The sequence below is a fragment of the Rattus norvegicus genome, chromosome 19 (assembly GCF_036323735.1).
Source record: "Rattus norvegicus strain BN/NHsdMcwi chromosome 19, GRCr8, whole genome shotgun sequence".
NCBI classification, from domain to species: Eukaryota; Metazoa; Chordata; class Mammalia; order Rodentia; family Muridae; genus Rattus; species Rattus norvegicus.
The window spans coordinates 19,163,187-19,180,892 of record NC_086037.1 but is presented as its reverse complement, the minus strand read 5'-3'; the positions used below and the strand labels follow the sequence as shown (position 1 = coordinate 19,180,892).

General features: G+C 39.8%; 1 protein-coding gene across 6 annotated transcripts in view; it reads right to left on the bottom strand.

Annotated features, from left to right (window-relative positions):
• LOC134483204 (IQ domain-containing protein M-like) overlaps positions 1-17,706 on the bottom strand; it is a 232,986-nt gene that overhangs the window by 48,944 nt on the left and 166,336 nt on the right. For all 6 annotated transcript variants that reach the window (XR_010060078.1, XR_010060079.1, XR_010060076.1 and 3 more), the window contains one exon: positions 11,078-11,239. Coding sequence is in view for 1 of the 6 variants with exons in the window: in XM_063278474.1 (XP_063134544.1) it covers positions 11,078-11,239 (162 nt within the window). In the remaining 5 variants the exon portion in view is untranslated. The remainder of the gene's footprint in view (positions 1-11,077; positions 11,240-17,706) is intronic.

Genomic DNA, 17,706 nt, shown 5'->3' with positions numbered 1-17,706 from the left:
ACGAGTTTATGAAATTCGTAGGCAAATGGTTGGAACTGGAAAATATCATCCTGAGTGAGCTAACCCAATCACAGACAGACATACATGGTATGCACTCATTGATAAGTGGCTATTAGCCCAAATGCTTGAATTACCCTAGATCCCTAGAACAAACGAAACTCAAGACGGATGATCAAAATGTGAATGCTTCACTCCTTCTTTAAATGAGGAAAAAGAATACCCTTGGCAGGGAAGGGAGAGGCAAAGATTAAAACAGAGACTGAAGGAACACCCATTCAGAGCCTGCCCCACATTTGGCCCATACATATACAGCCACCCAATTAGACAAGATGGATGAAGCAAAGAAGTGCAGACTGACAGGAGCCGGATGTAGATCGCTCCTGAGAGACACAGCCAGAATACAGCAAATACAGAGGCGAATGCCAGCAGCAAACCACTGAACTGAGAATAGGACCCCCGTTGAAGGAATCAGCGAAAGAACTGGAAGAGCTTGAAGGGGCTCGAGACCCCAAAAGTACAACAATGCCAAGCAACCAGAGCTTCCAGGGACTAAGCCCCTACCCAAAGACTATACATGGACTGACCCTGGACTCTGACCCCATAGGTAGCAATGAATATCCTAGTAAGAGCACCAGTGGAAGGGGAAGCCCTGGGTCCTGCTAAGACTGAACCCCCAGTGAACTATTCTATGGGGGGAGGGCGGCAATGGGGGGAGGGTTGGGAGGGGAACACCCATAAGGAAGGGGAGGGGGGAGGGGGATGTTTGCCCGGAAACCGGGAAAGGGAATAACACTCGAAATGTATATAAGAAATACTCAAGTTAATAAAAAAAAATGGGGTTCAGAGCTAAACAAAGAATTCACAGCTGAGGAATGCCGAATGGCTGAGAAACACCTAAAGAAATGTTCAACATCTTTAGTCATAAGGGAAATGCAAATCAAAACAACCCTGAGATTTCACCTCACACCTGTGAGAATGGCTAAGATCAAAAACTCAGGGGACAACAGATGCTGGCGAGGATGTGGAGGAAGAGGAACACTCCTCCATTGTTGGTGGGATTGCAAACTTGTACAACCATTCTGGAAATCAATCTGGAGAATCCTCAGAAAATTGGACATTGAACTGCCTGAGGATCCAGCTATACCTCTCTTGGGCATATACCCAAAAGATGCCCCAACATATAAAAAAGACACGTGCTCCACTATGTTCATCGCAGCCTTATTTATAATAGCCAGAAGCTGGAAAGAACCCAGATGCCCTTCAACAGAGGAATGGATACAGAAAATGTGGTACATCTACACAATGTAATATTACTCAGCTATCAAAAACAACGAGTTTATGAAATTCGTAGGCAAATGGTTGGAACTGGAAAACATCATCCTGAGTGAGCTAACCCAATCACAGAAAGACATACATGGTATGCACTCATTGATAAGTGGCTATTAGCCCAAATGCTTGAATTACCCTAGATGCCTAGAGCAAATGAAACTCAAGACGGATGATCAAAATGTGAATGCTTCACTCCTTCTTTAAAAGGGGAACAAGAATACCCTTGGCAGGGAAGAGAGAGGCAAAGATTAAAACAGAGACTGAAGGAACACCCATTCAGAGTCTGCCCCACATGTGGCCCATACATATATAGCCACCCAATTAGACAAGATGGATGAAGCAAAGAAGTGCAGACCGACAGGAGCCGGATGTAGATCGCTCCTAAGAGACACAGCCAGAATACAGCAAATACAGAGGCGAATGCCAGCAGCAAACCACTGAACTGAGAATAGGACCCCCTTGAAGGAATCAGAGAAAGAACTGGAAGAGCTTGAAGGGGCTCGAGACCCCATATGTACAACAATGCCAAGCAACCAGAGCTTCCAGGGACTAAGCCACTACCTAAAGACTATACATGGACTGACCCTGGACTCTGACCTCATAGGTAGCAATGCATATCCTAGTAAGAGCACCAGTGGAAGGGGAAGCCCTGGGTCCTGCTAAGACTGAACCCCCAGTGAACTAGACTGGTGGGGGGAGGGCGGCAATGGGGGGAGGGTTGGGAGGGGAACACCCATAAGGAAGGGGAGGGGGGAGGGGGATGTTTGCCCGGATACCGGGAAAGGGAATAACACTTGAAATGTATATAAGAAATACTCAAGGTAATTAAAAAAATATAGAAATAAACAAAAAAAACAAATTTCAAATGTTCTACTCCATCCTATGTGAGAAAACCCTCTGAGTAAGCACTTGGGCACTCATCTCAGTTAATTTCTATGCTTAGACAAAAATGCTTTATTTGACATTTTCTAATAGATACTAAGTATTCCCGGACACAAGGACAATGTCAAACAAACAACAACAAAATCTATACATTCTCTTATTAAGAGCTCTATTAAGAATTGCCCACTCCTTTGAAAATTAGAAACTTCCAAAGCAATAATCTATAGGGTATGTGATCAAAATGTACAGTGCCTTTGATACTCTGCATCTGTAGTTGCCAGGCTTAGGCTGTCTCATATGTACTGTCTCAGAATGTCAGTATCTCGTTGTATATTCTAGAACATTAGTACGTTAGCATTTATACAATTAAAGTTCATATTTTCACAGGCCACATTTTATTAGTTGCATGTACCAGAATCAATGCTATCTACCTATAATTTCCATGGATATTTACTATATGGAAATTATAAGTAATTTACTTGTAAGCGATATTTATTTTATATTTTATTTTCATCATCGATTATGTGCTATATACATACACTAGAAATCATAATTTTTTATAGATATAGTTTCATATATGTGAAATTATGTGTGTAGGGGATTCATCTTAATGGATTGCCTATACATTTTACTTAGTGAAATTAAGAAAAAACAAAATATTTGTTACATAATATCTATCTCTAATAGATCAGGGAACCATTCCTTCCAGAGAAACCTGTCTTGAACAGGAATGTACTTCATTAGCTAAAGTAAGTAACTAGGCTTTGAAATAGGCTCTCTCCTGGGTCTCTACATCACTTTTTCTAAGGTCTTTTGTGACTGGCAGAGATATTTTAATAAAACCTCAACCTTTTTATTGGAGTCTTAAAAACCCAAATTTATTACATAAAATACCCTTTCACATAGGGGCAGCCCAAATTATATGAAGAATTTGATTATACCTAAACATCTCTAATATATTTATATCTGTAGCCACATATATTTATGACTATAAATATACCCACTAATTAATATTTTAAGTGACTGAATTGACTAAAGATATGTACATCCTAAAAGGTATGCCTAACACCATACATTATGTTACCAATTTATCTGGTTACATTAAAGTTTCTGTCAAAAAAGAAAAACAAAACAAAAAAGAAAACCCACCTCCTGTCCTCCAGTGGTAGAAAAGTCATGCAGGAATAGAAACAAAATTTTTTTTTTCATAAAACGATAACTTCCTACAACTCTGGTCACAGGCTTCTGGTAATGCCAGAAGCTATTCCTAACCCCCTTTAAACAATCTTGATTGCTATAGTCAAACAGAACCACACCAGAACCAGTTTAAAATTCATCTCACCATTTATCAATGATCCGTTCACTGACTTTCGCCATACCACTATCAGCTGCCTCACAACCAATTACCTAAGGTAGAACCTTAAATATACATTTACCTCACATGGTTCCTAGGAAATGGAGACCTAGAATGGTTGTCAGCTGCAGTGTAGGGTCTCAGGACATTACTACAGTGCTTGGACTGGAGCTTCCAGTTCCAGAGGACTGGGAGACATAGACTAGGAACTGACTATAGACTGCACTGTCTAATGGCCTATAATCAGAGCTCAATCCATCTGCAACAGGGATGCTGGAGTGGCCTCACTAGTGGGCAACTATGTTTTACTCAGAGCAATTTTCCAAGAGAGAGTAAAGCCGAAGCTAGAACAAGGTTTAGGTTTTAGCTCAGAAGTGATACACTGTCATTTCTACTGTAACTGTTGGTAACAAAGCCATTCTCCGTGCAGAATGAGAGGACCTCACAAAGTCATGAATACTCAGAAGTTTCTCATGGGTTCTTCTTCCAAACCAAATAGAATGTCAAACGCAGATTTCTCAGAGACACTGAGCATCGTAAGAATAACTTTCTCTTACTAAGTGGACAGTGGACTTCGTGTTTTCGTGTTGGATATTGGAAGCCTGGCATCATTTTTATAATTTCTGGATGTCGGTCCAAGTTTTTTGTGAAGTTCTTTCTACAGGCGCATTCTGTCTGACCTTGCATCACTAATAGGGCTGAGGCTCGGCCCACATGTGCAAAACTCTTGACAGAGCTTTGGACTAGAGTGGCAACCGAGATAAAATGATTGCTCGAACGTCACTGCCAACCACATAGCAGACAGTTCACGGTTATTAAAGATGCAGGATTCACAATAAGTCATCCTTCAATGTCCATTTTAAAAGTTGAGCGGTGAAGTAGTGAGAGGCAAACCAGTCATCCTCTGTGGCTCATACGACCTTTATCTCGCAAACCTGATAAAGCTTGGCTTTCCTTTTTGAGTAATGCCACTCGTTTAGTTTGATTTGATGAGGGTAGGATATTATCATTAATATTCAAGGTTTAAAAAAAAGCAAAAAAGGGGTTGGGGATTTAGCTCAGTGGTAGAGCGCTTGCCTAGCAAGCGCAGGGCACTGGGTTCGGTCCCCAGCTCCGAAAAAAAAAAAAAAAAAAGCAAAAAGGTGGGGAGGGGAGATTAACACAGAATATATTTATTTACCTAACTGAGGAAAATAATTACTCTTAAGAATTTTTAAAAGCTTGAGCACACATGGACAGTTTAGCTGGGGGCAGCAGAGTTTGCTTCCAAAGGGCTCGCAGCTGTGCTATCTGGGAGGCCACCAAGGACTAAGGGGGTTAACAACTGAGTGCAAACACACACTTTTCTCATCAGCAATTGTACCTAAGGTGAAAAGATATTCATACCTCACTATGGAGAGTAAATCAGAAAGTAGAAAACGTAACAGTGGAGCCTATGGGAGCATACGCTTGATAAATTAGTGATAAATTAGAAGATAAATTAGTGGATACACAAACAGCATGTTAAGGCCGACTTAGTCTAAAATGTATTTTTTAGTGACTATATTATTCATCCCCAGTCAAGTAGGTATTATATAGAATGACATTCAGCTAACCATATATTTAAATTCTTCTCAATTTTAATAGGTCGTTTTTATACTTAATCAGAAATAAATGACTTATATTTATACAATTTGTCCTTTAAAATCATTTTTTTAATTTTACAATAATACTTTAGATGACTTCAAAGAATGTTCTCAAAATTCATCTTAGTTTTGGCAAGAATAATAAATGTATATATTTTGGGAGACTGACTGAAACCAGGACAAGAGTCAGGATACCAAAATTAAAAGATAAAAGAAAATGCAGAAATTATATTGTCACATAGAAACTTTACAGAATTATAAAATCAAGGATAGAAATCCAAATAAGTGTTGAGATGTGCGTTTAGAATCATCTACGTGGTCCAAAATTATAAAGGAAATTGGTAGAACCTAAAATTACTTTAAATCAGAACTGTATTAATAATCTTATTCCAAACTCAATCACATGTAAAACATGAAAAATATGCAAAGCATTCAGAGTGAAAAACCTAAAACACACTGAGGAGTGGGAGTGGGGGTTTCTGAGGGTTACTTGAAATGACATATTTTACAAGAGTTTTAATGATCTATACGAAGCTCTAATTTATGGATACTTAAAGAGTATAAGAAAAAGAGAGATTCGGTACTTATGGAGTTAAATAGAAAACTCTGAGGAAAGATCACTAAACACCAAACTTGACTGTCAAGAGATGACTGTGTTTAAAAATGGAATAAATTCCTATGTTTAATAAATGTCAAATTTTTACCCAAGATGCAATCCACAGACCACAGGAAGCTCAAAAAGAAGGATGACCAAAATGCGGATGCTACTGCTCCTTCTTAAAAAGGGAAAATATCCATAGGAGGGGATATGGAAGCAAAGTTTAGAGCAGCAACTCAAGGAATGGCCATTCAGAGCCTGCCCCACATGTGGCCCATATATATACGGCCACCAAAACTAGATAAGATTGATGAAGCTAAAAAATGCATGCTGAAAGGGACCGGATATAGATCTCTCCTGAGAGACACATCCAGAGCATGTCCAATACAGAGGTCAATGCTAGCAGCAAATCACCGAACTGAGAAAAGGACCCCCATTGGGGGGAATTAGAGGAAGGATTGAAAGAGTTGAAGGAGCTTGCAACTCCATAAGAACAACAATGCCAACCAACCAGAGCTCCCAGGGACTAAACCACTACCGAAAGACTCTACATGGACTGACCCAGGGCTCCAACTGCATATGTAGCAGAGAATAGCCTTGTTGGGGCACCAGTGGAAGGGGAAGCCCTTGGTCCTGCCAAGGTTGAACCCCTAGTGCAGGGGAATATGGGGGGGTAGTAAGGGAGCTGTATGGGGGAATACCCGTATGGGGGAGGGGAAGGGGAGGGAATGGGGGCTTATGGACAGGAAACCGGGAAGGGGAATAAGATTTGAAATGTATGTAAGGAAATATATCTAATAAAAAAATTTAAAGTAAATAAATAAATGTCAGTTTTTGCCTAAAGACACCAAAACAAGGTGAATATTATAAAAAGATCCTTTTAAAATTTTGTTTTGGGGGTATATTTTATTATCACTTAGAGAACTTTAATCCACGTATACAATGTATTTTGACCCATAACCACACTGCATTTCCCCTTTCTACCCCTTCACTTTCCCCCAATACATACTTCTTAAATGGGTCACAAAAGAGTGGCAGGCTCAAGAAAGAGGGATTCAGTGCTGATCGTATAATCTAAATAACCTGTATGTTATAACAGTATGTAGAATTCATTGTGTGAAATGCTGTAAATGAATCCGTGCAAGGAATAGTCCTTACGATCTATGCTCATTCCCCATGGCCTGAACTAATTAGAAAGAAACCTTATAATCACACAATAATGTGATTTTATTTTCATGGCCATTGCTTTGAGACACTTTAAGGCAACTCCCATGAAAACTTTATGAATTATAGGGCTGCGATGTTCTTTAGTATAATTATACCTCCCAGATTGAAAGCTAACCGAGGACACACACAAATGTAATTTAGGACAAGAAGTTTTGCCTGCCTGGATGAGAGAGAGCAGGAGCTGAAGCAAGGGTAAGGGCGAGCTCAGCCAGAGGGTCAGGTAACTGAAGAACAGAAGGCTTATATAGAAAAATAACCAGATGATATTTAAAAACTAGCTTCCCCAAAGAGCACTTCTAAATATGTCTAGTAAGATATGTATCCTTTAAAAACTGAACTCTTTTTCTACATAGTAGAAAAAGATTATAAATTACCATTAGAAGAAATTATTTGTGCAAATTAAGCAAATCGTGATTATGACAAATATATTCAGCAGTCGTTACATTTAACCACTCTTAAATTATGAATTATGGTGTTAAAAATATAGGTGGAAAGGTGACTCTTCAGGGAAGGCATAGGCCTGACTAATCTGTTTGCCACCCGAGGCTTTTATACAGCTCTCAGATCTCTGTTAACTGTTCCTCGGTCGTGTTATGGCACATCAGTGAATCTACAGAGTGAAATCAATAAACACAAGTGCTTACACTGTAGAGTATTAATACGGGAGCACAACATAGATTCCCAATTCTAGCTCCTCTCAAATATTTATAGTTAAAGAGCTCCTCAGATTCAGGAAACATTTCTGAAATAAACTGATCTCTTTTAAGGGAAATGATTCAAATCCTCTTGTTGGTTAATTTAAGAACAACTGTAATTCAAGATGATGCAAGGCTCTGGACATTTCCCCAAAATGATGGAGGGAAAAATCAGCCTAGAAACCTAATAAAAAAGCCCTCGGCATAGGGCAAAAGCTGCTGTCAGGTTTCCTTTGTGTTTACTATGACAGGATATCAGTCAAGCTGGCTCTACAGAGTAAAAACCAATCTTTAGCCTAAAACCGATCAAGTTCTAGTAACCTTAGGTGGAAGAACACAAAGACAAAATAAATAGGAACCATAGTATTGATTAATTTACAGAGACATATCCCTTCAAACTAAATGCTTTCCATCGTTTTAAAAATGTTTCTTTTCTTCTTTTTCCTCTAGAATATCACTAAACAGAGCACATTAATATGTGTTTCTATACACCAGTCTGATGAAATTCTAATGAGATGTGACTTACTCATTTAGCCGTTCTGGAGACTGAAATAATGGCTCACACACAGAGTGAGTGCTCTACCACTGAGCCACAACCTCCAGGGCAACACTCGACTGAGTATTCAACATTTATGTGCAAGCCTTAATACTTGCAGGCATAGCAATTTCCAAAATAAAAGTTTAATATTTTCACTCTTCAAATATATCTCCATACTTCCTTTTATAATTTTACTGAGGGGTAGACATTAGACAATAATTGCACGCAATTTACAGTCTTCAATGGGACGGATTTTTGACATTTTACCTGTGAAAAATTATACAATCTGATACCAACCACTCCTATCACCCTTACCCACTTCATCTTTAGTTCCAAAATCTTATCTGCTTTCCTAAGAGGTCTCAGTCTCCTTCCGTGGCCTACTCTATATTTACTCAAATTGAGAACCATCAGACCGATGAGGTCCCTTTCATCTGGCTTTCTTCACTCAGCAGAATCATGTCACTTCCCATATTCTCATGTACAACACTAGCTTTAAGAGTTTTGTTTTCTTTTCTGTTTCTAAGTATGTACATCTACATATCACAACATATTCCTTCTGTCCACCTGTAGTTGGTCATTTGAGTCCTTCCTGTTAAACAGGTAAATGAATATCAGTGTCTGTTTGTGCTGAAGAGGGCAGGGTGGGGTTAACATTTTTAGAGAGTGGCAAGTTTTTTAGTTTTTTTTGTGTGTGTGTGTGTGAAGACTGTGTGTGCAGTTCAATTTTGCATGAGCAGAATTTTGCTGGGTTTCATGTTCTTGCAGTCCTTGCTAACACTTGGGATGACCTAACTTCTAATATTAGTGAGTTAGGACCGGGCATTCAGTACACACTGCAGACTGCTGTAAAAATCCCCTACTGACTAAGAACTGATGTGTGCCTCCATTTTTTTAAAATGTGTCCACAGCACAGTTTTCTAAGTCAAGTGTATAATTTTGGGGGATTTGACTCATCTGGAGTTGTATGACTCCCATACATTTGCTTAACAAATACACTGATCCAAGTGCAAAGCTGTCCCATGACCCTGAGAGGTCCCTTGTGCAGCATCTTCGCACTTGAACTCAGTCACAGTTACTCAGCTCCACAAGTCACAGACCTGCTTTGGTTGCACTGCTTCTCCTTTTCCCAGCTGTCACTTCGACGGCGCCATACAATGTCTTGCTCCTGAACCTGGCTTTCTTGTTTATCAGGACATATCAGAGATTTTTCCATATCATTATTCCTCTTAGCTACAGTTTGTTCCTATGTATTCCTATCTATTTCCGGGTACCATTAGTTATTACATATAATGTTGCTTTCCATCCACCAATTAAAGGCCACTTATGTGTTTCCAGACTCTACAAATTATGAATGATGCTGATACATACATCCATACATATAAGGTTTTATATAAAAATCATTTTATATAATCTATGTAAAAGCAACTAAAGAAAAAAGCCATTAGTTTGAAACAGAACAAGGGCACTGCATGGATTTGGAAGGAGGAAGATGAAATGATGTAATTATAATATCAAAACACAAAGATGCTACTTCTTAATTTCATTTTTTAAGTTACATGTAAAAATTTATTTCTCTTATCTTCAGCAATCGCCTAGAGAAGTTGCCTGAATTTAGTGACTGAACATAGCAACAGTATAAGAAAGTTTGAAAGTATTTCTAAGGTAATTCAACTCTCTTGAAATTTCCTCCTCAGTGTACGCTCCATGCCTTTGCCACATATCACGCTGGTAGACCTAATATCAAAGACGTGTTATCGTTCTCAATAGATAAGTAGCATTGGTTCACTACCGTTCTAATGTTGATATCCTTTGTAACTAATGGCACCAAATAGATTTCATTCACATGTTTGCCAACGATATACTTTATTTGGCTTGGACCAAAATGTGAGCTTAATTCATAAAACGATCTTTTCAGTAAATGCTGGTAGAAAATTTGGAGATAAAGTGCAATTTAAAAGTTTAATTTATACTTTGAGCTACATACAAAGTTTACTCAAAACCAATTCTACTAATATATAAGCCCTTAAGCTGAAATTTTTATAAAGAACACCTTTATGACAAGTCCAGACGGTATATCCTAAAAATGACAGAAAAGGTGTAAGTCGTAAAGAAATGCAATGGTCCCTTGGACCTCACCAAATAAAATCTCTTCAAAAGACTCTATTTAAGAGATGAAACATGAATTTAAAACATGTATGCAATGTAGGATTTCTGCCTGAAAATACCTACAGAGCTTACAGCTTGACAATATTCCAAACAATACAAAAGTGGCCAAGACCCTGGAACAGACATCACCACAGAAACATTAAAATTGCGAATACAAAGACTCCAAATGGTTAGTTATTTGAAAATGTGAATTAGAAGTATAAAAGAATATAGTAAATAAATGTTTGTTGGACTTGCTAAACATACAAACACTGATCTCAGTAACTGGTAAAAGCTGTAGAAAAGAACAATTTTTATCTCCTACTGATGAGAGCCGTGCAATAGCAAGATCCTCACTGAAGCTCTATGACCAAGAGAAAGGTATGTCTATGACTGTGCATAGCACTGCATGTGGATGTATACAGAGGATACACATGACTCATTCAAAGTCAAAACCTCCCAATTCTCCACCATTCAGCAATAGTTTACCACAGTGTGGTTCCACTACACTAGTAAGGGCACAAAAGGCACAAAATACCCCCTTTTAAAACGGTAGACACAATGCCTGGGAAGTAAAGAGGACATTGCAGCATGCATGTGCATCATCTAGGTGGTGGTGAGAGCCCTAGAGCAGGACATAGTATTTCCTCCTTTTCATCAGAAATAAAACAAGCATCTTACCTATGTACTTATAGCCTTCTTCCCCATCCACCAAGGGTCTCAGCCACGTGGACCGCAGTCTTGTGCCAGCGTTCACTCTGGCACCTTGAGGAGGATAGAGTGTAAATAATAGTTCAATAGCACTGGACTTTCTGATTACTTCAGAATATTTTCCTTCACTATCTGTAAGAGAGAGAGAGAGAGAGAGAGAGAGAGAGAGAGAGAGAGAGAGAGGATTGTTTTAATTTTCACACGTTTTATATGTCTTACATATTTATTCTAAAAGATAAAAACTAAACACTACTTAACAATTTTAGTGTTAAGATATAATCAAAACATGGACTGACCTATGTCAGAACTACTTTAACTAAAATCATATTCTTTATATAGTCCTGACAAAAATTTACAGAGATTTGTCAATATTGGGCTCAGATCCTATCGTCTACAGCAGTGATTACCAAAGCTACATAAAAATTAAGATACATAATGAACAACGTTACATTATAAATTCTACAACACAACTGAATACTTTAAATTGCCATTAAGGAGCAAAATCAGACTATTCTGGCAAAATGTTGAATTAATACAAAGTTTTACAAGCTGGTAATAAAGAAAGAATTAACATCCCTGGTCTAACATTTTAACATAAAAACCAGAAAACAGAAAACAGATATACCAAGATTCTTTTTCTTCGAACACTTGTAATTAACAAAGAATTGTCCAAGATCTTTAAGGTAGTATCACATAAGATTTTTATAGCTCATCTCTAAGGCAACTGGATAGAACTTGAAAATATCCTGAGTGAGGTAACCCAGTCACAAAAGATCACATACAGTGTGCATTCACTGATAGGCAGATATTAGCCCAACAGCTCGAAATAGCCAAGAGACAATTCATAAACCAGATCAATCTCAAGAAGAAGGAAGACCAAAGTGTGGATACTTCAGACCTTTTTAGAAAGGGAAACAAAAATACTCACAGGAGGAAATATGGAGACAGCGTGTGGAGCAGAGATTCAAAGGCCATTCAGCGACTGCCCCACTTGGGGATGAATCCCATATACAGCCACCAAACCCCAGCAATATTGATGATGTCAGTAAGCATGTGCTGACTGATATAGCTATCTGATATAGATTAGATGTCAGTAAGTGTGTGCTGACTGATAGAGCCTGATATAGCTGTCTGCTGAGAGGCTCTGCCAGAGCCTTACAAATAGAGAGGAGGATGCTGCCAGTCAACCATTGAACTGAAGGCAGGGTCCAATGGAGGAGTTAGAGAAGTGACCGAAGTAGCTGAAGGGGTTTGCAACCCCATTAGAACACCACAATATCAACCAACCAGGCTGCCCAGAGCTCCCAGGGACTAAACCACCCTCCCAAGAGAACATAGAAATGGATCTATGGCTCTATCTGCCTATGTACAGAGCATGGCCTTGCTGGGCCTCAATGGGAGGAGAAGCCCTTGGTCCTGTCAAGGCCTGATGCTGCAGTGTAAAGGAACATCAGGGCATGTGGGTGGGAAGGAGTGGGTGGGAGGGTGAGGGAGCAACCTCATAGAAACAGGGGTGGGGTGGGATAGTGGGTTTCTAAAGGGGAAACCAGGAAATGGGATAACATTTAAGATGTAAATAAAAAATACAATAAAAAAAAAGAGGAGGCTTTGAAGGTAGGGCAGGGTAAATCAAACATAGGAGGGTTAGGAAAGAGGTGGGGATGATAAAATTAGAATGTTTTAATGATGAAAATAGTGACTGTTCTGGCACAGCATTAGTTAGGTTTTCATTAAAGAAGAAATATTGAAGAAAACCTCCATGGAATGCCTTCTTATGTTTGATTCTTTCCTTTCCTCTTATTTTTCTTTATTTTGTTAAAACTCTCTTTGGGGGGAGTTGGCAAATAAGCCAAGGCAGTTCTACATAATTAGAATAGAGATCTGTTGCTAGGCAGATCTGTTAGTCCACCACCTCAGAGCTCCAGCACCAGCCCTCACTGTCTTCCCTGTCAGGCTAGGGCCTGACTTTTAACATTCACCTCAGAGGTCAATGGAGGAACCTCAGGAATGCAGAGCTGTAGTTCTGGGATGTGTCTCAACACTTGCCTGAGTATGTAGACATCAGGCAAGCAGGACAGTTTCCTTAGCATCCTCCTCTAACACCCCTGCACACAGGCTCTTCTCAAACCCTAGAAAGTGGCTTTACATAGATCCACAGGCCTGGCACCTCAGTACTGTCCACCATTCCCTGAGCTGGAACTGAATGGTCTCTAAGGACATGTCAGGCTAGGGTGAGCAATCTTCTCTATTGTTTGTGGCCTGCTTGGCATCCTGCCTCACTCCCTGTATCTGCTCTACTCAGTTCTTTAGTTATTAGCCCCCACTAGATGACGGATATTGTATTGATAATCCAGTTCCTCTCTAGGGTTAATAATTCATCGTGTTAGTTTTTTTTTTCTTACACAAATTCCTGGACAATTTTTTGTCTTCCGACTAAACCGTAACTCAAATAGTCTTTACAATATTAAACAGTTTATCCCCAGGTGATGGCGTAATCCTCCTAAAGATACTGGATTAAACATGTAAAATATTTATAGCATCATATCTATCTATTAAGTAGTAGATGTATACATTCGTAGATTTCATTTAGTGTTTTTCTGCTAATAACGAAAACATGTTTTATCGTTGTTTTTTGCTTTGTATGTGTGTGTATAACTTTTGTGTGTAAAAGTATGCATGTGAACAATGTGTGTGTGTGTGTGTGTGTGTGTGTATGTGTGTGTGCGCGCATGTGTGTGCATGTAGGCTAGAAGTCAACCTTGGCAGTTGTTAATAAAGAGCTGTCCACCTATTTTGGGTGACAATGTCTCTTACTGGCCTGAAGATCTTCAAGTAGTCGAATGCCCAGGGGCCCCAGGGATCTGATTGTCCCCACCTCCACAGTACTGGGTCACCAGTGTGCACCAGGACACTGAGATTTAGATGCTATTTTATCTTGTTAGCTGCGACAGACAGTTACACTTCTTTTTTTTTTAAGTATAAAGTTCAGAACTATGCCCTCCTAACAAATCAGATTTAAAACTTAAAGTATCATCCTATGTGTATTCATACACATAGCCAAAAGATTCTCTATTTCTCTTTTTCATCCACCAACAGGAAGAAAACAAGAGAAAACAAAAAAACAAAACAACAACAAACAAGAATGCACCCGGAGGCTTCCTGGTTGCTGCCGCTGCAGAGAGCCCCTGGGCAGCACCCCACGAGCGAACCTGAGCCTCGGGACCACAGGTAAGACCAAATTTTCTGCTGCAAGAAAGCTGCCTGGTGAGCTTGGGACACACGGAAGCAGAATTTCTCTAGGACCGGGCACGTTCTGTGTTTACCGGAAGTCCCACACCCGCGGATCCCAGCCAGCAGCAGCTCTCTGCTCCCAGACCCGGTGAGAGAGAGACCCAACCGCCTGGTCAGGTGGGCACTCCTGAGGCTGCAGAGCAGAAGAGACCACCAACACTGCTCACCCCTGCCCACATCCCTGGCCCAAGAGGAAACTGTATAAGGCCTCTGGGCTCCCGTGGGGGAGGGCCCAGGAGCGGCAGGACCCCTGCCAGAGACACCGCCGGACCCTGAAGGAAACAGACCGGATAAACAGTTCTCTGCATCCAAATTCCGTGGGAGGGAGAGCTAAACCTTCAGAGAGGCAGACAAGCCTGGGAAACCAGAAGAGACTGCTCCCTGCACACACAGCTCGGACGCCAGAGGAAAAAGCCAAAGACCATCTGGAACCCTGGTGCACTGAAGCTCCCGGAAGGGGCGGCACAGGTCTTCCTGGTTGCTGCCGCTGCAGAGAGCCCCTGGGCAGCACCCCACGAGCAAACCTGAGCCTCGGGACCACAGGTAAGACCAAATTTTCTGCTGCAAGAAAGCTGCCTGGTGAACTCAAGACACAGGTCCACAGGAACAGCTGAAGACCTGTAGAGAGGAAAAACTACACGCCCGAAAGCAGAACACACTGTCCCCATAACTGACTGAAAGAGAGGAAAACAGGTCTACAGCACTCCTGACACACAGGCTTATAGGACAGTCTAGCCACTGTCAGAAATAGCAGAACAAAGTAACACTAGAGATAATCTGATGGCGAGAGGCAAGCGCAGGAACCCAAGCAACAGAAACCAAGACTACATGCCATCATCGGAGCCCAATTCTCCCACCAAAACAAACATGGAATATCCAAACACACCAGAAAAGCAAGATCTAGTTTCAAAATCATATTTGATCATGATGCTGGAGGACTTCAAGAAAGACATGAACACACTTAGGGAAGCACAGGAAAACATTAATAAACAAGTAAAAGCCTACAGAGAGGAATCGCAAAAATCCCTGAAAGAATTCCAGGAAAACACAATCAAACAGTTGAAGGAATTAAAAATGGAAATAGAAGCAATCAAGAAAGAACACATGGAAACAACCCTGGATATAGAAAACCAAAAGAAGAGACAAGGAGCTGTAGATACAAACTTCACCAACAGAATACAAGAGATGGAAGAGAGAATCTCAGGAGCAGAAGATTCCATAGAAATCATTGACTCAACTGTCAAAGATAATGTAAAGCGGAAAAAGCTACTGGTCCAAAACATACAGGAAATCCAGGACTCAATGAGAAGATCAAACCTAAGGATAATAGGTATAGAAGAGAGTGAAGACTCCCAGCTCAAAGGACCAGTAAATATCTTCAACAAAATCATAGAAGAAAACTTCCCTAACCTAAAAAAAGAGAAACCCATAGACATACAAGAAGCCTACAGAACTCCAAATGGATTGGACCAGAAAAGAAACACCTCCCGTCACATAATTGTCAAAACACCAAACGCACAAAATAAAGAAAGAATATTAAAAGCAGTAAGGGAAAAATGTCAAGTAACATATAAAGGGAAACCTATCAGAATCACACCAGAGTTCTCGCCAGAAACTATGAAGGCCAGAAGATCCTGGACTGATGTTATACAGACACTAAGAGAACACAAATGCCAGCCCAGGTTACTGTATCCAGCAAAACTCTCAATTAACATTGATGGAGAAACCAAGATATTCCATGACAAAACCAAATTTACACAATATCTTTCTACAAATCCAGCACTACAAAGGATAATAAATGGTAAAGCCCAACATAAGGAGGCAAGCTATACCCTAGAAGAAGCAAGAAACTAATCGTCTTGGCAACAAAACAAAGAGAATGAAAGCACACAAACATAACCTCACATCCAAATATGAAAATAACGGGAAGCAATAATCACTATTCCTTAATATCTCTCAATATCAATGGCCTCAACTCCCCAATAAAAAGACATAGATTAACAAACTGGATACGCAACGAGGACCCTGCATTCTGCTGCCTACAGGAAACACACCTCAGAGACAAAGACAGACACTACCTCAGAGTGAAAGGCTGGAAAACAACTTTCCAAGCAAATGGTCAGAAGAAGCAAGCTGGAGTAGCCATTCTAATATCAAATAAAATCAATTTCCAACTAAAAGTCATCAAAAAAGATAAGGAAGGACACTTCATATTCATCAAAGGAAAAATCAACCAAGATGAACTCTCAATCCTAAATATCTATGCCCCAAATACAAGGGCACCTACATACGTAAAAGAAACCTTACTAAAGCTCAAAACACACTTTGCACCTCACACAATAATAGTGGGAGATTTCAACACCCCACTCTCATCAATGGACAGATCATGGAAACAGAAATTAAACAGTGATGTAGACAGACTAAGAGAAGTCATGAGCCAAATGGACTTAACGGATATTTATAGAACATTCTATCCTAAAGCAAAAGGATATACCTTCTTCTCAGCTCCTCATGGTACTTTCTCCAAAATTGACCATATAATTGGTCAAAAAACGGGCCTCAACAGGTACAGAAAGATAGAAATAATCCCATGCGTGCTATCGGACCACCACGGCCTAAAACTGGTCTTCAATAACAATAAGGGAAGAATGCCCACATATACGTGGAAATTGAACAATGCTCTACTCAATGATAACCTGGTCAAGGAAGAAATAAAGAAAGAAATTAAAAACTTTTTAGAATTTAATGAAAATGAAGATACAACATACTCAAACTTATGGGACACAATGAAAGCTGTGCTAAGAGGAAAACTCATAGCGCTGAGTGCCTGCAGAAAGAAACAGGAAAGAGCATATGTCAGCAGCTTGACAGCACACCTAAAAGCTCTAGAACAAAAAGAAGCACATACACCCAGGAGGAGTAGAAGGCAGGAAATAATCAAACTCAGAGCTGAAATCAACCAAGTAGAAACAAAAAGGACCATAGAAAGAATCAACAGAACCAAAAGTTGGTTCTTTGAGAAAATCAACAAGATAGATAAACCCTTAGCCAGACTAACGAGAGGACACAGAGAGTGTGTCCGAATTAACAAAATCAGAAATGAAAAGGGAGACATAACTACAGATTAGGAGGAAATTCAAAAAATCATCAGATCTTACTATAAAAACATATATTCAACAAAATTTGAAAATCTTCAGGAAATGGACAATTTCCTAGACAGATACCAGGTATCGAAGTTAAATCAGGAAGAGATAAACCAGTTAAACAACCCCATAACTCCTAAGGAAATAGAAGCAGTCATTAAAGGT